This window comes from Pezoporus flaviventris, unplaced genomic scaffold (assembly GCF_033815535.1).
Source record: "Pezoporus flaviventris isolate CSIRO_AGI_PZ_B2104156 unplaced genomic scaffold, CSIRO_AGI_Pfla_v1 ptg000350l, whole genome shotgun sequence".
NCBI classification, from domain to species: Eukaryota; Metazoa; Chordata; class Aves; order Psittaciformes; family Psittacidae; genus Pezoporus; species Pezoporus flaviventris.
In genome coordinates, this window is record NW_026892897.1 from 285,679 (window position 1) to 307,874 (window position 22,196).

Here is a 22,196-nt window from a genome sequence, read left to right on the forward strand (position 1 = left end):
CGTTTGACTCATAGAAACTTGGAAGGCTGGAGCCGGGGGAGGGGGAAGAGCGTCACATTCCCGTCCCCATCCCCGTTCCCGGGCAGGGGTTTGCTCGTTGGAGTCTTGAATTTATTTGTATCTTTACAAGAACCGCAGCTTTCCCCTCTCTGTTCCATGCAAAAAGAAGCCTTGGAGCCCGACGGCTTTCCCTGTGCTGGGGAAAGGGGCTGGAGGAGGAGGAGGAGGGCTCTGCCAAGGGAGGAACCCGGGGCAGCTCAACTCGCTTTCCTTCTGCAAGTGGGTTCTTTTTTTCCCCTTTCTCCCTCTGTGTTCCCAGGGCAGGGTTGGCTTTCTAGGTTTGATAAAGCATTTCCTTCCATTGTCATTCTATACGGCCTCCGGGCCCGTCTCTCAGTCCCTCCCCTTTCGCCGTTCCCCTCGCTTTCTCTCTCTCTCTTCCTGATCTTTAGTGAATCTTGAGATATAAAGAAAACAGCTGCCTCCCTTTAAGCACCTCTTGAACAATGAGACCTCCTCTCCAAGGGCTTTAATTCCTCTGGATGCAAGGACAAAGCCAGGGTGAGTAGCCCGTTAGTAACCGTGATCACCGCATCCGCAAACGGGGCCGCTCCCGGCGGGTGCTCGCGTCCGGCCGCGTCCTCCCGCTGCTCTCAGGCGGCGGAGGTTTTGTGTAGCACAAGGACGGATGCTGTAAGCGTTAAAACTCTCCCCACCCGATGCTGTCCCCATCGGAGAAGGTTTTGCCCCCACCCTGATTTGGGTCACCCGCTGCCTCCCCTTCCTTGTGAGACCGGGTAAAATCTCCGCAAGGTGGGAGGAATCCTGGGCTCCAAGGCAAAGGAAAACAAACATGATGCAATCGGGAGCGATCCGAGCTGGGCTGCGGGAGGGGGATCCTCCTGCAGCTCCGGGGCTCTGCAGGCCATGGGGGGACACTAACGGAGGAGCTTGGAACGGCACAGGGTGGGAGACATCCTCCTGGTGCCTGGCTTCGCTGTGCTGGGGACCTTCCTGGGGGGTTTCTGCTCTCTTGCCTTCGACAGGAATTTTCCAGTCTGAGTTTAAATGGAGACGGGAGAGATGTGCTGGAGCGCTGGGGATTTCTGCTCGGAGCAGGGAGGGCATCGGCGGGTTGTAGCCGCTGTGTCCGTGCTGGGGACCGCGGGAAGCAGGCAGAGACGCAGTGTGTGCTGTTGTAAGGTGTTATCTGGAGTCTGGTTTTGCCCAAGGGATCTATTCAGATTGTTTCATGCACAACAAAGCAGGAGGCAAAGTACAGGAGGTCTCGGCAGCAGCGTGGTGTCTGTCAGCTAAGGGAATTCGGGATGAGTGAGTGATGAAGCTGCTGCCGAACGCGCACTTCCCAATGCGGGTTTCCAGTCTCACCCTCCCAGGAAGCTGTAACCCATTCCCATGGGAAGCTGTGATGGGCAAGCAGGCCGATCCCAAAGGAATCTGTGAGGTCTTCCCAAGGGATTGCACGCCACAAAAATACAGCACTTTGCAAACCTGCCAGCTCCTCCTCCAGAGCAGCTTCCCAGGACACTTGCTCCATTCGGTGCGCACCAAACCAGCTCCGTGCTCTGGCACTTCCCCGCTGCTCTTTGTGGCAGGCCTTTGCCAGCAGCTGAAATGTGCTTCTCTTAGGAAATCTTCCTTTGAAGGTGTTTGCATTCCCTGTGTGGGGAATCTCTGATGGTCTCACTGCTCTCATCACCCCGCTCTTTGCCACAGCCAAACTTGCTTTGCTTGCAGTGCCCAGGTGACAAAGGGAGCAAAGAAGCAGGGACCATGGCTCTGAAGGGTGTCAGAGGCCAAATAATCCCCTCTTTCACTTGTACCAGATCCTGTAGTTGCTCAATAGCTTGCAGTGCATTCCCTCCATTCATGTGAGTTAGGGGAACTGGGGGAAAACTGGTGGTGATGGGATACAGGGGATGGATACGTGGTGATGGTGTGGGAAGCTGCAGTGGGACAGTGGTAGGAGATGTGCTTCAGCAGGTGGGAAAGGCTGCATGCTCAAGGGAATCACAGAATCTGGGGCATTCACAACTTAGGTTGGAGATAAAGAAGCTCTTCCTTGTGAGGGTGGTGGGACACTGGCATAGGGTGCCCATGGAAGCTGTGGCTGCCCCATCCCTGGCAATGTTCAAGGCCAGGTTGGACACAGGGGCTTGGAGCACCCTGCTCCAGTGTGAGGTGTCCCGGCCCATTGCAGGGGTTGGAGCTGGATGATCTTAAGGTCCTTTCCAACCCAAACCATTCCATAATTCCAAACCATTCAAAACGTGGCTGGAAGTTTTCTCGGAGACCTGCAGAACTTGTGGCTCGTGCCAAAGTCACCCTGGGTGTGAGCCTGTGTGGTCTGCTCTGTGGCAAGGCAGAGTAGGGTAGACAGATATATCTTTGAGTTTTTCCTCTATAAAGCCACATTTCTGGTCTAGATGGTGTTTTCCCTCCATCCCAGCACAGCTGTGTTTGGGCCATTTGCTCTTAGCCAGGGACATCTATTACACCCAGCAGCTTCGGGCAGCGTGCTGCTATCTCTGAAACCAGACTCGGAGTTGTCCTCGGGGATGGCGATGAGTAGGATTACTCCAGGAGGATCAGAGCCTATCGACACAAGGGAAGCTGTCACGTTCACCTTCCATCCCACTGGCTGAGTTGAAGGAGTTGGATAAAATTGGGCTTTAAAGTAGCAGAATGAGGGAGGTGAAATGAGCATCTCCAGACTTGATACTGAACAGACCTCAGCCTCCGAAGCTGTTGTGCTACTGCCTGGGACAGGCAATTTTCCAGCAGGAGCTGGCATGTGTTAATAGAAATGTAGATGGAACCTTCAAATTAATGGAGCTTTCCAGAAGCATAATGGTGTCCTCTTGATTTTCAGGAGGAGAGGAGAACTTTATTGCCACATCCATCCCTGCAGGTCTTCCCCACCTCTGTGCCCATAGTCCCCTCCATAGCAGCCTCCAGGAGCTCCTCCGGGCTCTTGGCACTTGCACAATGAGGAAATTGGCCAGCAGTTCCATATTAGCAATCAACTTTCCAGGGATGTTGCATGTATTTTCCAGCAAGGGATGGAACAGCATCAACAACCCTCTCACCTGCCAGGCCAGGGCTGCAATCCTGCACTGGGAAGGACCAGATGTTGTTCAAGAGGCTCAGACAAGAGTATTCAGAGGGCAAACACACAGAGAGGCTTTTCCTTGTAGTCAAACCGTGTCCTGGCTCTTGGCCATCACGTTTTCTCCTTGTTGGGGTGGTCTGGCAAGGCACAGGGATTGCTGCTGCCACCACCAGCATCAGCCCCAGTGTCACACCAGCAGGCAAGCGGGTAGACTGGGCAAAGGAAAGTGGGATGGCAGTGCTGCTCTGTACACACTCAATGTACCATCGAGTACTTGATGCTCTTGAGGGACTGACTTTGGTACTCATCATCCTGGCTTTATGGCTCTATTCCCTTGGTGAAGCTGAGCTTGGGGTTGCTCCGTGGGGCTGCCACACGTGGAAGGGAAACTGGGCCAAAGAGCTCGGAAACAGCCACCTGGAGCAGGCGGTGTGTTGGGATTGAGGTGGCACGATGTGTTTGACCACCCTCATGGTGCACAGGAATAGGAGATGCCGGTGACCCTGTTGCAGTGACACTCTCCTCTTGGTATCTGTCCTGCTCAGACACAGCCGCACATTGTGTTTGCATCAGGAGGACGATGCACGTTAAATATGTATTAATTGGGCTTGGTTAATTCATCAGGAAGTTTAAAAGCAAATAAAGGCAGGGAGCAGCTCTAATGGCAGGAAACAGGTTTTCTTCCCCCCCCAAAACCAGGCAGATGAGGCAATTCCCATCTTGCCTGAGCTGCAGGCGTTCAGGCTGTACCTGATGGTTATAATATCACCATCAAACTGCTAAATAAGGAGGTTTTGTGTGGTGGCCACACAGGAAGACCCTCATGGCCACACACATCCCTCCATCCTTGAAATTTGCTCTCCAAGCCCATCGTGGGGCCATCAGTGGCTCTGGAATAGTTATTTCTTCAGCCTGTAGCTGGATCTAGCCTTGCTGTTGCTTTTAAATGCATTGAAGAACAGCATCACTGTGCTCTGCTTTGTGTGGGGCTGTGAAACCCACCCCGAGCTCTAATGGAAGGTGATGCCCACGGCAGGGGTCGGAACTGGATGAGCTTAAGGTGCTTTCCAACCCAAACCATTCCAGTGTGTCAGGACCCGAGGTGCTGCAGCTTGCACCCCCGGAATGGGGATGGGATAGGAGGAGATGGAGATGGGCACCAAGTCCTCCCTGGTGCTGCTGCAACCCCGGGCTGCTGGTCTGTGGCTTCTGCTTGTCCCCAGCAGGCCAACAGGCAGGTAACACTGGGGTTCAGTCTGCTTTAGCCTCTCTTTCTCTCACCCCAGCCTTCTCCTCCCTGGTAACTGCTCCCCATCCTTTATCCTTGAACCATTTCTCACCAGGGCGCTCTATGGGACGAAGAAAAGCGTTTGCTCCCTTTCAAACCCCAAGGCCCAGCACAGCTCCAGCCTCTTTGTTCCTTTCTTTCTGTGCTCGCTTTCATGCTGGGAGAGGAGTTTTCCCAGCCAGCCTGGCTTTGGGAATGCCCAGAGCACAGGACATGGGTGGAATGAGCAATGTGCAGCGTCAGGGCTCAGCCTGCAGGACCCTGGGCTGGCTGGATGTGGATGGAGGACCTGGAGGCAGGCAGAGGAGAGGGCTCACCTGGGTTTTGGGGACAGAGCACGCCTTTGAAGGGAATATAGGCTTTCCAGGGATGGATTTCATGCTGGATGCATCCTGAGGCTTCAAGTGTGGAGCAAACCCATTTCCTCCATCTCGTTGTGTCTGTGCTTTAAATCTGGGAAAGAGCACCCGGTTGGTTTGTGTCACTTCTTGGGTGAGACCCAGACCCTGTCACTCACGGGATGAACGCTGCAGCAGAGTCTGCTTCTGGCACGGAGGCAGATCCGAGCCCTGCCAGTACACGGGGTATGGAGGACGTGGCTGTTGGGGCCTGCTGACCTTTCAGATCGATCTCTTTGCTGTGATTTATGCAGACAAAAGGGCTTTGGCTCTTTGGAAAACCACTGTGAGATTCCTGGGCGTTTCAGAGCCCTCAGCATCCTCTGGGCCCTTTACTGGAGGTGAAACCCTGCAACAGAGGCTCGAGATCGTATTGCTGTGCAGTCCTAGGCATGATTTATAGTCCAGGGACTACAGCTCCTGCTCAGATGCAGTAAGAAAAGACCCCTCTTCCCATTTCCTGAATTCATTCTGTATAAGACAAGTGAATCTGCATTAGAACCAAAAAAAGGCGATAATCTCTGTAGCAGATCAGAAAGGAAACATCCCTCTACATGAAACCGAATCTCCAACCAAAACTGAGACAAGCAGAGGAGAGACCAGACCCAGGGACCTGGCTTGAAGCCACGTGTGAAGTCACAGGTATCCGAGATGGGCCTTGGGCAGGAGGAAGGAGCTATCACCAGTTTAGTGGCTTACACAGCCCCACATGGGAGGTGGGCTCCCATCTCTCGTGGAGGGTTGGAAGGCACTGAGCTCTTGTTGTTGTCCTTGTGCAAATGCTTCTCAACCTCTTCTTCAGAGCCATAGGGCTGGAGCAGGAGGGATTTAATGAAGTTGGGGTTCCTGCAGTGCTGGAGAAGCGTGGGGCTGAGCTCAGATGGTTCCCAAACCAAACCCAGGGGTTGGGCACATTGCTGGGGGCCACCTCTTCCACTTTGAGTCATAGAATAGAATCAACCAGGTTGGAAAAGAGCTTCAAGTCCAGCCATTCCCAGCACTGCCAAGGCCACCACTAACCCATGGCACCGAGGGTGTGTGAACACTTGCAGGGATGGTGGCTGCAGCCCTGCCCTGGGCAGCCTGTTCCAGTGCCTGAGCACCCTTTGGGGCAGGAATTGTTCCTCAGCTCCATCTAAACCTGCCCTGGTGCAGCTTGAGGCCGGTTCCTCTTGTCCCATCCCTTGTTCCTTGGGAGCAGAGCCTGGCTCCATCCTGCTGTCAGTGAGCGATCAGGTCCCCCCTGAGCCTTCTCTTCTCCATCTAAACCCCCCCAGGTCCCTCAGCCGTTCCCCATCACCCTTGTGCTCCAGGCCCTGCACCAGCCCCATTGCCCTTCTCTGGCCCCTCTCCAGCACCTCAATGTCCCTCTTGGAGTGAGGGTGGCTGGGCCCTGGGATGGCAGCACCCAGCCCAGAGGTTGCCCAATCCCTTCTGCTTGCCGCACATGCAGCGTGAGCAGCGTCTCCGCGAGGGGAAGAGGACGAGGGCCCTTTTCAAGGTTACAAGCTTCTTATTGTTGGCCGCCTTTCCCTGCCGCTGGAGCCGACCCAGGCTGCGAAGCTGTTGAAGTTTGAGGGCCTTTGTTTGTTTAATTGAAGTGCTGTTTGTTTTTGATCACAGGCATTAGATAGGCGCTTCCTCTGCAGGCAGGAAGCAGTGATTTCCTGTTCGCTCCCTGGCCAACTCTCACTGCGCAGGAAACCTCGCTCTGCTGAGTGCTCACTTTTCAGGCCCCACTTTCCGAAGGCCTTTTCGGAGGGGTTTGGTTTTCTCTTGGTTTCCCTGCTTTTTCTTCCCCTCCCCTCTGCAAGTGGCCCTGGTGGTGCCGGGGCTCCATAGGAAGGATGCGTAGGGACAGCCCTGAAGCAAGGCGCAGGGGGCTGAGTGCGCTGAGTGATGCTCGGTGCTGAGAATGGTTCCATTGAGGCTGAAATCATAGACTCATGGAATATTTTGGGGTTGGAAAGGGCCTTAAGATCGCCCGATTCCAACCCCACGCCATGGGTAGGGATGCTCCACGCTAGACCATGTTGCCCAAGGCTCTGTCCACCCGGCCTTGAGCACTGCCAGGGATGGGGCAGCCACAGTCCCCTTTGTAGTATCACCCTACAGTAGTAGTGGCATCCTTGTGGTCCCATTTCACATATGGGGGGCTGTATATCCTGTATCTCCTTACAACCATGTGTCCAGGTCAATCCCATGAAGTAGCAGGGATGGGGTTTGAGGAGATGCTTCACACCTACCTAGGTGTTTCTGGGGTGGAAAAGACACACTTAGGTATTTCTATCATGGGATGGTTTGGGTTGGAAAGGCCTTTAAGATCATCCAGCTCCAACACCCTGCCATGGGCAGGGACAGACAGGCAGCAGAATGGCCCCTTGGCAGCTGCATGCACACAGGGATGGTTTTGCTCATCGTGTTTATCGTGGTAGCAGCTAGGAGCTAACCCCATTAGGGCTTCACCGCTGGGCACACCCAGCACTGCCGTATCAGATGGCTCCAGCCCTGGGAAGCCCGGACAGGCAGATGGACAGGGTTGCAGGAGGGCTTTCCAGCTGCCCGAGGGTTTCATTCTGGTGGTGTTGTAAAGGGGCTCCCCTGCAGGGAGGGAATTGGCGATGGGAAGAAGAGCCAGCTGCAAGGAACAAAGCAGGGAGAGCGAGGGCAGGGGAAGGGGGAGCAGAGCAGCTCAGCCCCCGAGGCGAAGGGTGGGAGGGATTAATGCTGTGCATGGGAGCGAGGATGCTCGGAGGTTGCACAAGAGCGGCTGCTGTGGCACACACAGGGATGAGAGGCCGAGGGATGCACAGAGGGATGGGAGCTGGAGGAAGGAGAGGGCAGGGTGGGATGGTGTCCCTATAGCCACAGCGCCAGGCTCAATCCCGCAGCAGTTCAGCCGTGGCTTGTGCTTGGGTCTATCCAAGGGAAACATGGCCCGGGCTGCTCTCCTACAGCCCCTGCAAGCGTGTCCCAGCCATCCCAGCCTCCCCTCTCGCCTTGTTCCTGGAGAGCTCTCCATCCCCCAGGCCCCTCCTGATCATTGCCCGTCGGTGACATCATTGCCGGTTGCCATGGAAAAGCCAGGTTGTCCAAAAACATGACCCCTTGGCCTCATCCCGTGTGTGGCAGGAAATGAAGGGTTTATGGCACATCTCTTTGGCGGAGCACAAAGAGCCCAAGCAGGAACCCCAGCGCCGGGGGCAGGAGCGCAGCCCACCCTCCTCATGGGCTGCCTGGTGTGCGACAGCCCCTGATGGGCAAACGGGGACCTGTTGCTTGGGGTTTCGAGGCTGATTTATGTCTCCTGAGCTGTTTCTGGCCTTTCTGCTTGGGTTTGAATTGACCCAGAGGGGAGGTAACGTGAAGCAGTTCTGCCTGGGGAGGAGGCACAAAGGCTGCATGGAGCTCTGAGCAGAGGCAGAGAGCAGAGGGGAGACCTGAGAGCAGCTCCAGCGCCTAAAGGGGCTCCAGGAAACCCAAAGAGGGGCTTTGGACAAGGGGTGTAGGGACAGGCCAAGGGGAATGGCTTTAACCTGCCCGGGGGGAGACTGAAATGAGCTCTTAGGCAGAAGCTCCTCCCTGGGAGGGTGCTGTGATGCGCAAGGCCAAAAGCAAAGGCAATTGGGAGCCTTGGCCACAAAAACTTCCCTAAAGCCATAAGAAACCTGCCCCAGAACTGATGATTTCCAAAGGCCTCACAGATGCCGCCAGGGCTTGGGAAGGGAAGCATCAGGTGCTGTCCTATGGCAGGGATGGGACGCCGCTGTTAAAGGCTGCCTTTGTTTGGGCAGGAATTACAACCAGACTCTCTCATCTCTCCCACAGTGTTTGGGAGCGGAGGTGTTTCCCTAAGGGAGGGCTGGAAGCTTGACCCCTGGATTCTCCAAAGCCAGGCCAGGGAAAGCATGAGGTGTCCTGCTCTGCCCACAGAGCCAGGCTGGATGCACTCCCTCGGTCTGCAGGAGCATAAAGAGCTCCTGGGACCACCTTTTCCAGCCCTGGCTTCAGCTTCCCTTCCAATCCCATGGCAGGACCAGCCCCGCATCCTCACCTGGGCATCACTTTGGGTGATCCATCCTGGGTATCACTTCGGTTGATGCATCCTGGGCATCACTTCGGGTGATGCATCCTGGGCATCACCTTGGGTGATCCATCCTGGGTATCACTTTGGATGATGCATCCTGGGCATCACTTTGGATGATGCATCCTGAGCATCACTTCAGGTGATGCACCCTGGGCATCACCTTGGGTGATCCATCCTGGGCATCACTTTGGGTGATGCATCCTGGGTATCACTTTAGGTGACACATCCTGGGCATCACTTCGGATGATGCATCCTGGGCATCACTTTGGATGATGCATCCTGAGCATCACTTCAGGTGACGCATCCTGGGCATCACTTTGGGTGCAAAGCTCAGATTGTGACATGGTTTGTCTTCCCCCTGCCCTTCCTGCTCTCAGATTGGCAGGGAAAGGCAAATGCTGCTTCTCTCGCTGTTTCCAGATAGGGGCTGAGCATTTGTGGCTGCATGAGCTGCAATGGGAGAACAACCCTAGTGTGAGGTGTCCCTGCCCATGGCAGGGGTTTGGAACTGGACAAGCTTTAGGGTCCTTTCCACCCCAACCCATCCCATGCTTCTCTGAAAACAGCGGCTCTGAGCAGGTTAAACAGCTCATTCCTTCAGGGGATGTGCTGGAAAACAACACGTTGGAGCCGTTTGGCTTTGCATACCCCATCCGGGCCCATGGTGCCGGTGCTGAGCACGGAAAGTGCTTGCGTGCCTTGTTTTGGTCTCACTTTGCTTGATGATCTGCCAATGCCACAGTCCCATTAGCCCGGTAAACAAGAGCAGGAGGCAGAACAGTGCTGACCCACTGCAGGCTCCCCCCCACTCCCCACTGCCGGGGGGTGTTTTGGGGTTAAAAATAGCCTGCAGGTTTCAGTTAGTGAAGGCGGAGGCAGGGAGCAGGGAGCTGTTTATCAGGGCCAGGGTTTCCCCTGCCACGCTGAAATGAGTCAGATAAGAGATGGGCACAACCGTGCGCATCCCCTGCTTCACCTGTGCCGCTGCCCCATGCCAGGGAGCCTTTTCCTATGTGCCACAGAGCCCCTGTGGATGCTCAGGGTGACTCCTGCCCCTGCCACATTTAGATGCTTTCCACCATCCTCTGGGGCCTCAGAATTACCCAAACCCTCGCTCTTCAGAGGGGGATGGCCCAAGCAGCCCCCAAATAAACCCGGATCTGGAGGAGGAGATGGGCAGCATCCCGGCCATGGCAGCTTCGTGCTGGCCTGGAAAACGGGCTGGAGCCATGGGGCCAGGTCCTAAGGGTGCTTCTCCTCCCTGCCTACCACAGCGGGTGCGCGGCAGCGGCTTCCTGTTTGACTCACACCTGAGGAGTCGGGGCCTCTCACGCCTGAATGGGGCTGTTTACAATTAGAGACCATGGGATTCCCAGAAAGAAGCTCAGCCCGGACATCCTGAAGCGAAATACCCCGGGCGTCACCGGCTAAAAATAGCCCCAGCGCCGCCAGCAGCGCGGCAACACCGGCACCGCGCGGTCACGTACCCCATGGCACTGGGGAGAGGCAGCCGGAGCACCGCGTTCGGGTGTAATAGCGTTGAATCATGGCATGGGTTGGGGTGGAAGGGAGCTTCAAACTCATCCAGTTCCAATGCCCTGCCATGGGCAGGGACCCCCGCCGCCGGAGCAGGGTGCTCCAAGCCCCTGTGTCCAACCTGGCTTTGATGGGATGGAGCAGCCAAACCTTCTCCATTGAACCCATCCCAGTGTCCCAGCACCCTCTTCTGCCTTATCTCCAAGCTGAACTCCCCCTGTTCCAGTCTGAACCCATCACCCCTTGTCCCATCGCTCCAGTCCCTCATGCAGGTCCCTCTCCAGCATCCTTGTAGCCCCTTTCAGCCACTGGAAGCTGCTCTGAGGTGTTACGCAGCCAAAGGGTGGTAGCTGCCACTTGCAGTGTTTCCTCTTTGTTTCTGTTTCATTTCATGGGATGGGGGAGTAAAATCAGGGCTAAAATAGAAATAAAGCAAGTTTCAACCAGAAATGGCTGGTGGAAATCAGTTCATCCACTGATGGGCTGGGGGAGGCCATGGAGGATGGGAAGCGAAGCAGGAACAGCCTCTGTGAGGCATCAACAAAGTGGTTGTTAGGAGCAGATTGCACGTGAAGAAGACTCAACAGGGCTCACTCATTCCTTAGGGAATATTCCAGGATCTGAGCTGGAGCTCGGGAAGGGGAAGGTGCTGAAGTCCTTGGTCCTCAGAGCAGGGCTCAGAAAATGGGGACATGATGGTGTTGAGACAAACCTCAGCCTGAGCTGAGCTGCGCATTGTGGTAGCCCCAACCCGAGGCAGGGAGCTGCTGGCTTTTTGCACCTCCTCAGCGCTCAGCAGCTTGAGGAAAGGCAAGAAGATGGATGAGAGCAAAAGGGCACAGAAAAGAGGACACAGACTCAGCCCAAGAGCCCTATGGTCCAGCCAACCCCTTTCTAACAGGGATGTCAGCAGGCAGGAGCTCCCGTTACAAGGCACTTGTGCAATAGGTTGCTATGAGAGGAAGTTTCTCTTTAACCCCAGGCAGTTGGTGGTTGATTTATGTCCTACAGCTTTAGGTTTTATAAGTTGCAGGGGTGTTGCGTAAGAAGATCATTTGACCCTGTGTGTCTTAAAACCTTTCTCTGTTGGGGAGCATCTGCCCTTATACCTGTCTCTCACATGCCTGGCACCTTGATGGTGTAAAGGGAAGGAAAATGATATGGCTCATTATCATCATACTGCTCATTATCATCATATGGCTCATCAGGTTATCATGAGATTCAGCCCCCAAGTTTCCCAGAGGCAATGCTGGATTTGGGTCTTACAAAGCTTTACCTGCCTGCTTCTTGCTATTCCCCCTCCAGAGCAGCAGAGTCTCTGTGCTGTGAGTGCCCTCAATTTCCCTTGCTTTCTTCATGCCCGGAGTTATCGCCAGTGGCTTTTGCTGTTCAGCAATAAATACCGCAGTAGGGATGCTCCAGGAGTGGGGATGTGGATGGTGGAGTGCTGGGGACAATTCCGTACCATGTTCCTTAGTTCAAGCCCTGGATTTAACAGCCCTGGGACCACTTCCAGGCCTGAGGTCAGAGCTATTGCTTAGTGGGAGTCCATTCATTTCATAGCAGGGGAGACAGAGGAGTCTTCTGCCTCGTGCAAACTGCACTGGGGCTCTCCTCTGATTTGCCATTTGCCTTTCGCCTAAATTGAAAGTCATTTAGCCTAAGAGCACACATTAGCAGCTTGTGAACAGAAGGGCAATTACAGGGAGAAAACTAATTTCCACCAGTGTGTGTGGGGGAAATAGAGACTTGAACATTGGCAGAGCTGCGGTGGCCTTCCCAGCAGAAGAACCGGGCCAGGTTCTCTGCTTCCAGCTATTCCAAATGATGCTCATTTGTGAACTTGCCTTCTTGCTCTCGGCCTCCTCCTTAGAACCACCCGTGTCCAAAGCTTCGTTTGCTCTGTGGAAGACCAGGCTCCATCTGTTCTCAATCAGTGCAGAACCTGAGCTGCAGCCCATGAGGGATGGCTGCAGAAGCAACCAGGAAACACTGGCACCGGAGGGACAACGAGGATGATGTGGGTGCTCTGAGATGCTGGGTGGAGGGCTGGGGCAATTCCTGCTTCGTTAGTGCCTCCCCCAGTACCCTTCAGCAAGCCCGCTGCACTTGGGCATCTTTTTGCCCTTCTTGCAGAGGCAGATCCATTCTCTAGTCTCTGTCTCAATTGGGACCATCCCTCTGTTTGTGTGGATGCTGCTGCCACGTGGAAATATCCTGGGCTGCATCCAAAGGAGCGTGAGCAGCAGGTCCAAGGAGGTGATCCTGCCCCTCTGCTCTGCTCTCGTGAGACCTCACCTGCAGCATTGGGTGCAGTTCTGGTGTCCTCAACATAAAAAGGACATGGAACTGTTGGAACAAGTCCAGAGGAGGCCACGAGGATGAGCAGGGGCTGGAGCACCTCCTGTATGAAGACAGGCTGAGGAAGTTGAGGCTGTTCAGGCTGGAGAAGAGAAGCTGCGTGGAGACCTCATAGCAGCTTTCAGTATCTGAAGGGGGCTGTAGGGATGCTGGGGAGGGACTCTTCATTAGGGACTGCAGTGACAGGACAAGGGGTAACGGGTTCAAACTGAAACAGGGGAAGTTTAGATTGGATCTAAGGAGGAAATTCTTTGCTGTGAGGGTGCTGAGGCACTGGAATGGGTTGCCCAGGGAGGTTGTGAATGCTCCATCCCTGGCAGTGTTCAAGGCCAGGTTGGACGGAGCCTTGGGTGACCTGGTTTAGTGTGAGGTGTCCCTGCCCATGGCAGGGGGTTGGAACTGGATGAGCTTCAGGTCCTTTCCAGCCCTGACTATTCTATGGTTCTATGATTCTATGATTCTATTTTCCCCCTTCCTGGGTAGCTCCGAAGCTGCTCCCATTTTGGTCTCCCCCCACCACCCAGACACAAACCCGGGCATCTTGCTGCACCTGCTCCTGGCATCTCCATTGTCCGGGAGCCCCCGGGTGACCGGTGACGCCAGCGGGAGCGTTCATGGAAACAGCCCATTTTCTGCGACAGCCCCAAGGCTTTGCAAGGGCTTGGTGGAGCCCCAGGAGCTTGCGGCAGCTTCGTTTTTGTTTTGAAGCCCGTTGGCCCCCAGCTGGGTGCGAGAGTAAACCGAAAGGATGCGCGGCAAACCCCGCTTGTGCGAGAGCAGCGCCGCAGCAGAGGTCGTCATTCTGAAACCAAGCATGGAAACTGCAGCGAGGAGAGGGCTGGCGAGCAGGGCTCGGGCTCCTCGCCGCACACGCTAAAGAACTGCTCTGCCTTGGGGCTCTCACGTGCATCGGGGCGAAGGAGAGGCTACGGGGCAGCAGATGAGCGCTGACAGCAAAGGTACCCTCCTCTTCTGCGGGCTGCTCTCAACCCATCTCTTGCGTCTCAATGGGCTTTCTTCATCCTCTGCTCTTCGCTGAGCATCTCTTGGTGCGTTGCGGTGATTGCGGGTGGTTTTAGGCGTTCCCTGCTTGGGAGGATGAGGAGATGCGGAGATGGAAGGGAAGGAATCCATGGAGAAGAGGAGGCTCCAGTCGGTTGCCAAAGCTTGTGTTTGCATCTTGTTTACAGCTGCTGAAGAGCCTGGGTAGGGGTTGTCAGGAAGCACGGATGGGTTCTGTGTTTGTAGCTCTTGGCTCCCTCCCCTGCCCAAGAGCACTCAGGGAATGAGGGATTCTAGTCCAGCTGACCTGGGTTTGTGTGCTATTCCTGACTGCTCCTGCCTGCAGAGCCCCTGGTCAGCATCTCCATCCCCTCCGCTGGTACCAGCCTCTTGTGTTTCAAGCGGCTGGGAGATGCTTTAATGGATGCGGGCTTAATGCAGGGGCTCTCATCAGCCAGGAAGGGAATGGCTGGCAGGGCAGGCAGTTCTGGCTCATGTTCACTATCGGTTCCTCAGCAGTTCCTCAGTGCCAATCTCCTGCCGGGTGGGGAAACCTCCCCTCTTTCAGGTGAGGAAGGCATTGAATTGATGCAGCATGGTGCAAAGCAGCACTGGGTCGTGTGGGATGCCAGAGCTCTGAGCTTCCAGGCTGGATGCTCACTTACAGGTTTGCACCTTCAAAGCATGAAGTTCTCCTTGGTGGTCCTCAATACCCTCCTGTGTGGGCTGTGCTGTGGGCACTGTTGCTGTGTGACCCACAGCATGGATATGAGCTCACCTGAGGCTCTAGCTCCATATGCAATACCTGCACCATCTGCTTACATTACAGGAAGGACTTTCCTCCCTACATCAGTATTCACCTTGCAGCGCCCTGGCCTGGACCAAGTGATTGGAGCCAGGACATGGGGAGCATCTTTCCACTCTCTCCATCCCATCACAGCTCTTCTCTTGCATCCCCTTGGTGCTTCCTTGCTCTCTTCCTGTGAATAGGTTGGGAAACTGCATCAAGATAGAAACGTGCAGGTCCCAAAGCTGTGATGGAAGAATTGGTTGTGTTTTGCTCTACCTCAAAAGTGCTGAGACCGGTGAAACGCTCCCACCTGGGAGTTTCCAGCTAAACCCAATTGGTTTTGGTTCTCTGGCCTATAGAGGAAACTGAGTGCCTGCTCAGGATGCCCGAGATGGTACAAACAGCAAAACCTGGTGCTTTAAAAGCACAGGGACCCTTAAAGCTAAATCTCATGATCTGTAGGCATCTGAGGTGACTTTGGAGGGTTGATCTTGGCAGCACAGCTGTGTTTCAAGCACTTCATCTCCTGGCTTGGAAGGGGATAGTGAAAGGAGAGGGAGAGGACGCAGACCTAAGGAGAGCTGAGCCCCACACGTGATGGGATGCTGTTGAAACAGCACCTGATAACGGCCAACAAGCAGTGCAGACGAGAGGTAATCACAGCCGGCAGCAAGGGGAAGGAGGTAGATGCGGCAGCCTCACTCCTCTCACCCACTCTTTCCTCTGGTATTAAAGCTTCATCAGTGATGAGCTCTGGCTTGGGGTTGTCTTTGTTCCCTGGCTATGGCGATGAGGCCAAATGCTGCTTTGGAGGAGAGAGGGGAGGAACTGAGTGAGAATAGGAGCTAGAGATGCTTAGAAGTGCTGAGGATGCTCCAGGATAACCAAAGGCTTCCAGGAGAGCTGCAGGGGGTAAAGGGAGCAAAACATTAAAGATCCTTTGTATTAGAGGTGATGAGCTTTATTTACCAACTTGTACCTGAGTTATCAGGAGCTGGTACAAGCCCTTGGGTAACAGTGCAGTCACAGTGAGCCCCATCTCATCATTACGAGGCTGGGGAGATCCTTTTTAACCAAACCAGGATGATTCCCAGCCTATTGCTTTGAGTGTGAAGGATGAGTAAGTGCAGTTGTGTGGATGGAGAGGCTACAGCTGTTCAGTGGAAGCCTTAAAAGACATCGAGTACCGTGCTCATAGCTCACATGAGGGCAGCACCCACGTAGTGGGGGCACTGTGCTGAAGGGTTGCTCATGAAACCTCAGGCTTGATGGTTCCTCTTGGAAATGTTCATCTCCATCATGGACAATTGCAGCAGAGAAGGCTGGGAGAGGACATGGGAATGTGCATGGGGAGGATTTCCTGCTCCTTGTTTCGGGGATAGCTCTTTAGGAAAGGAAAAGAAACCTCCAGCTCTCAGCAAGAGGAAGTGGAGAGGAAAGGGACCCTGATTCAAAGCTGAAGAGGTTTATTTGCCCCTCTGAATTCACCTTGGAGCAGGCACTTCATGCTCCCTGCCCTGGACCGTGAGCTCTGCTCCCCAGCAAGCTGCAAGAGCATCTCTGTACGTGGCTGTGTCCACTTGGTGGCACTGCGAAAGCCTCGGGTGCTGCAGGTGAGGGCATCCATCGTCAGAGCAGGTTATACCATAGGGAGGGACTGGGGTGAGTCGCAGCAGCGATGCTTTGGGTACCTGCAGCCACGATCTTCACCACGGAGGAGCAACGAGCATGGATGGAAATAAGAAAGGTTCTGGCTGGATCTGGGGAGGATCTTCCTTATGAGGACAAACAAGCACTGGAACAGGCTGTGCAGGCTTCCTCCTTGAGCCTTTCAAGACCAAAGCCCCAAGCAACCCTCTCTGATCCCATCGCTTTCCATGCTTCAAGCATGGAGATTGGAGTAGAGACCTCCAGAAGCCCCTTCCCACTGGGATTATCCTGCGATCCTCCTCCCAGCCACCTCCCTGACCATCGGGGTGTCCAGCTCCTGCCTTTCCCAGCCTCCCTCAGTGAGCCCTGAGCATGACACAATCCGTTCCACGCCGCCCATGCGTGCTGCTGATGGGTTGGCCGAGGAGCCGGCACCAAGGAGCTGAGCTCATCGCTTGCTGGGTGGAAAGATTTACTAGCACGTTGCTCCTGATGTGTTTTCTGAGCCCTTTTGGAAGGCAGGAACCCACCTTCCCCTCCAGACCCGCCTCGTCTGGTGGCGCGGCTGCTTTGCTAAGTCTGGAGACCGAGCATCCAGGTGGACCCTGTCCAGGAAGGGGACAATGAGGTTGCTGTCATGAAGCCTTGAAACACATGGGTCCTCCTTCTCTAGCCCAATCCAGCCTCATGGTGTTCAGGTGCTGGGACTGGAGTGCTTGTGTGAGCTCTGCATCCTTATTCACAGCGAGCAGGTATTGAATTGTTCCTTGCCCCTGGCTGGGTTCTGTCATCCTTTAGATGCTCCTTAGTCTTCACTGAAATCTGTGTATGTCCATTTGGGTCTTGCTCTGCTGTTGGATGAGAAAGATCCTTCCACACTGAGAAACACTGCCCCTTGCAAATACCTCTGATCGCGGCTCATCCATCCCATAACCTTCCCCTGGCTGCACACAACGCTTTCAGCCCCTCGTTGCATTGCAGGACTCTGAATCTTCACTGATGCGCTCTGATGTTTTACCACCCTTCTTCAAGGGCAGATACCAGAGCTGGAGCCCATCCTTGTGCCTTCCGAGGGCTGTTAGGCTTTGGAGGAGCCAAGCACAGTGGGACTTTCCTGAAGGCATGAATTCAGCTCACCTACCTTGCTATGCCTTCACCTGAGCATCACTTTAAAGTCAATGGTAGGAGAAAACTGCTTTTCCGGGCCATGAGTCATCTGGGCTTATTTTGGAGCTGCTCTGCCCATGGATTTCACACGTGGGTTGTCACTTGTGTGCACATGGAAAGTCACCCTCTGAGGTCCGTTTGGTTGTTTTCTATCAGCCACCCTATGGCAAGCTGCTGCCTTCAGGTCAATGTTTCCAGCTCGATAAGAAAATCTCAACTGCCTGGCCCAGGTTAAGAAACTGCTGCTTCTCTTTCAGCAGCTGCTGCCAAGTTTAAGTTGAACTCGGGTGCTTCCTGTGCTCACACTGCCTCGGAAGGGCTTTAAGATGAGATGCAACAGTTTTTGCTGTGACCTAATGTGCTTTATACACCTAAAAGGGTTGGAGAAGAGAAGCCACCGCAGAGCCCCGTGAGCCACCCAGAGCCCTGTTTGCTGGGGAAATCTCTGATCCCATTTGGGGACCGAACATGGACTGATGGCCAAGGAGATTGGGGGATTCCAGCCGCTGATGCCAGTGATCCCAGCAGCTCAGAGCAGTGCCCAGAAGCTTTTGTTCATTCTCCTGGTGTTTAGGAAAACACAGATCTGCCAGCTATTATTTCTTTATCTGGATACAAACCCTCTGGGCATTTTAAAGGGAAATAAACAGTTTCCAGGCACTCAGGGGGTGACATTTGCAAACTGCTGTAAGCTTCTACAGCCCTTTTGTGCGAAGCTGTTTGACCTGAGCTCCTCCAATGAAAAAGGCAATGTAGACATGCGATGGGGCTTTTGTGTGTTTGCCATATCAGGGCTGCTTTAAAGATGTGTTTAAAAGGCTGAAATCCGTAGAAAGTCCTGTCTAAGTTGAGCTGAGAGCATAGAATCATAGAAAAGTTTGGGTTGGAAAGGACCTTAAGATCCTCCAGTCCCAACCCTTGCCATGGGCAGGGACACCTTCCGCTAGAGCAGGGTGCTCCAAGCCCCATCCAACCTGGCCTTGAACACTGCCAGGGATGGGGCACCCAAACCGTCTCCATTGAGCTCATTCCAGTGTCCCAGCACCCTCTTCTCCAACCTAAATCTCCCCTGTTCCAGTCTGAACCCATCACCCCTTGTCCCATCTCTCCAGTCCCTGATGCAGGTCCCTCTCCAGCATCCTTGTAGCCCCCTTCAGCCACTGGAAGCTGCTCTGAGCTCTCCACGCAGCTCCTCTGCTCCAGCCCCCATGTTCTCAGCCTGAGGAACCCATCAGAGCCTCCAGATCCCACCTCAAAGGCTTGAAACCGGAGGGAGGGCGATGGCGAAGCCCCCGACTCAGCGCGTTCGCAGCCGGGCTCGGGAGGGGGCGCGGGGCCGCGCTGGCTGCGCGGAGCGGAGTCGGAGGCAGTTTCGAAAGCTGAGCTCAGCGGCGCGGCCCCGGCCCCCTTCCCCTGCCCATTGTTGCGGTTTTACAATCACATTTTCCTGTTTTTCAAGCCCGTGTTTTTCTCTCCCCTGGGGCCGTCCGAAAGCCCCACGAGGAAAGCGGCTGCAGACGGGGAGCAAGCCCCAGCCCTCCGCTTGCTTTGCGCAACGCAGGGGTGTGTGTGTGGGGGGGAACCAGGCAGAAGCGTGATTGATTTTCATCAGGAGGGCATGGAGATGCCTCGGGGCCACGAGGATGAGCAGGGGCTGGAGCAGCTCCCATAGGAGCCAGGCTGAGAACATTGGGGCTGGAGGAGAGAAGCTGTGTGGGGACCTCAGAGCAGCTTCCAGTGTCTGAAGGGGGCTACAAGGATGCTGGAGAGGGACCTGCATCAGGGACTGGAGCGATGGGACAAGGGGTGATGGGTTCAGACTGGAACAGGGGAAGTTCAGGTTGGATGTAAGGAAGTTCTTCCCTGTGAGGGTGCTGAGGCGCTGGCACAGGGTGCCCAGAGAAGCTGTGGCTGCCCCAGCCCTGGCAGTGTTCAGGGCCAGGTTGGATGGGGCTTGGAGCAACCTTCTCCAGTGGAAGGGATCCCTGCCCGTGGCAGGGGGTTGGAACTGGAGGATCTTTAGGTCCTTTCCAACCCAAACCATTCTGTGATGCTATAAACGCTGCTGTGTTTTCAAGCCGCCGGTTCCTCTTTCCCGTGCTGCGGTTTCGCGCTCGGCAGCAGGAGGGTGACGGTATCTCTGCCGCTCTGATTCAAGAAGGGCCTATTTCAAACAAAGCTCTCAGGCTGCCAGGCTCCTTGTTCGGTTCAAAACACAGGCAGAGGAGGGGGGGCGTGGGGAAATGGGTTGGCTGGCGGCAGCCACTTGTGGGGGCTCCTCAGAGCCCAAGTCCCAGCTGAATCCATGGGGTGGACCCATCCACGGCGCAAGAGAAGGGCTGGTGAAGGAGAAGCCAGGTTTATTATAGAAGTTCCTGTATGCAGTGTTTGCACGCTCCTTTGCATTTAAATATGAAGGGGGCCTATAGGGATGCTGGGGAGGGACTCTTCATTAGGGACTGCAGTGACAGGACAAGGGGTAACGGGTTCAAACTGAAACAGGGGAAGTTTAGATTGGATCAAAGGAGGAAATTCTTTCCTGTGAGGGCGGTGAGGCACTGGAATGGGTTGCCCAGGGAGGTTGGGAATGCTCCATCCCTGGCAGTGTTCAAGACCAGGTTGGATGAGGCCTTGGGTGAGATGGTTTAGTGTGAGGTGTCCCTGCCCATGGCAGGGGGGGTTGGAACTGGATGATCTTAAGGTCCTTTCCAACCCTAACTATGATTCTATGAAGGGTTTTACATGTAGTGAATGCAAGTCAAGACTTTGAAGTGCTGAGCTCATCCAGTGGGATGCAACCGGAGCTAAAGCTGCATCGTGAGTGGGTCAACGCTTGCCCAGCATGGCCAGGACCTGCTCTAACCCCTCTTTCTTCACTTGTACAGCTTAGACCCTGAGAAAGGAAACACAAATGCTTTAGTGCTCGGGATACATCCCAAGGACCCAATCGATTCCACTGCTCTGGGCCTGGTTTCCCAAGGCATCGCTCGGTGCCTCCTTCCCAACCCAGCTGAGTGTTTCCCAATGCAGGGTGGGAATTGCTGCTCCCGTATCACACATCAGCAAATAAAACAAGGCATCAAGGACTCTTGTACCCTAGTCAGCAGCTCGCCCGCCTGCTTGTTGGGACGGCCTCAAACCTTCCCAAGCATCCCCAATTCTATCTCAGCAGGGAAGAAATAGGGGGGAAAAGGGGGAAATCTGTGATGGGAAGTTAGGGTTGAGAGGAATGCTGTAATCCTTGCTTTGATCCCTGCTTGTGCTGGCTTGCAGAGAGATGCCAGGCAGCTCCATGCAGGGCTCCCCAGTGCCACCAGCGCCATGAGGCTGGAGCTGAGGTCAGCAGGAGGGTGGTTTTATGTGGGATCTGAGGAGATGGAGCAGGTTTCTGTTCCCATCGCATCTCCAAACCTGCCAGTGCTGGGATGTGCTGCTGTGGGGGCTGTGCTCCTTGTGACAGCTTCATCTCCCGCAGTGGGGTAGTAACATCCCTGCCTTGGCGTGTAGGTGGAAGATAGGAGCATGCTTGGAGCAGATGCTGTGTGCTGGAGCATCAGCAGATTTGCAGCTCCTGAGTGAGAGCAAGCTGATTTTCAGCATCTTCTAATGAGGCTAAAGCATCCTACTGCAGTCCAAGGAGCCAAACTACACCCGAGACAAGCAGAGCCCCGTTTCCCCTGGAAAGCAGGAGAAACCTTCATTGTTTTACCTGTTTGTGAGGCCTATAAGGGAAGGGACCTGATGAGAGGAGAGCTTTGTGGTTGCAGGCAGCAGAGTGTGGGGATGGAGGGAGGAGGACATCAGCAGCGCAAAGACAAGGCAGATGGTGTTGGGCTGTCCCTGAGGCTGTGGGTGCATCCACAGCTCTGGGCACTGCCCTCTTACGCTCACACAGCCCCTGTTTTACTCCCTGCAGTGCCATAGGGATGCAGTCAGTCCCAGTGAGGGAATGCTGGCTGCTGCTGCCTGATTTTCCCATGTTCTTCGCTGGGATCATGCTTGAGCAGTCCTCCCGGTGCCAGGCGTTCTCCTGGTCACCACCAGCGGTCCCAGGCAGTGTTGTGCTCCCAGGGCTCGGGTTAGGACAGCCCCATCATGCCAGGAGAAAGCTGGCTGGTACCCAGGTTCCCAGCGTGGCTCCATAAAGCAGGGCGGGCTGGGAGCAGAGCACGTCAGAGGATGCTTCCTCCGGGAGCATCGCTCGTGGCTGATCGAAACCGCATCCCTCCTCACCTGCCTTCTCCTATGGGGCCTCTTCCTCATCCCAACGATCCCACTTGTAGCAGGCATGGGGAGGGGAATGCGGTGGCCCTGAGCGAGGCAGGAGGTGGCGGCTGGGGGCCTCTGAGGTGGTCCTGGATGGGGACAGAGGCTGGATGGAGAACAGGGCTCCCGATGCCTCCCCATGCACAGGTCTTCGCTGGGCATATGCCCAGCCTTGTGGCTCCTGCCATTTGGGAGGCCGGGAGTGCACCCCCAGCCCTGGGGACATTCCCAGCCTTATCCTTACATTTTCCCCTCTCTCTGGCTTGCTTCGGGAGCATGGTGGGATGGGTGGGAGCTAGGAAAGCACGCCTGGAACCACCACCATCATCCACCCTCCATCCCCATCGCAGGCAGACCAAGAGCATCTCCTGGCTCTCCTGCACCCTGAGCATGGGGCTGAGCCCATGCAGGGCTGCTGCAGGATGAGTCCCCATGCACCCTGAGCCGCTGCTGGGGAGCTTGGCCGAGTCCAAGCAGCTCTGGGTGCCTTTGTCTCCTCCACCAGCCCTCCAAGGGTT

General features: G+C 55.1%; 1 protein-coding gene across 1 annotated transcript in view; it reads left to right on the plus strand.

Moving 5' to 3' along the window:
* The first annotated feature begins 211 nt into the window (after nucleotides 1-211).
* HDAC7 (histone deacetylase 7) overlaps nucleotides 212-22,196 on the plus strand; it is a 77,622-nt gene continuing 55,637 nt past the window's right edge. Inside the window, exon 1 of the mRNA XM_061443351.1 lies at nucleotides 212-561. Within this exon, the coding sequence (XP_061299335.1) occupies nucleotides 543-561 (19 nt within the window). The 5' untranslated portion in view covers nucleotides 212-542. The remainder of the gene's footprint in view (nucleotides 562-22,196) is intronic.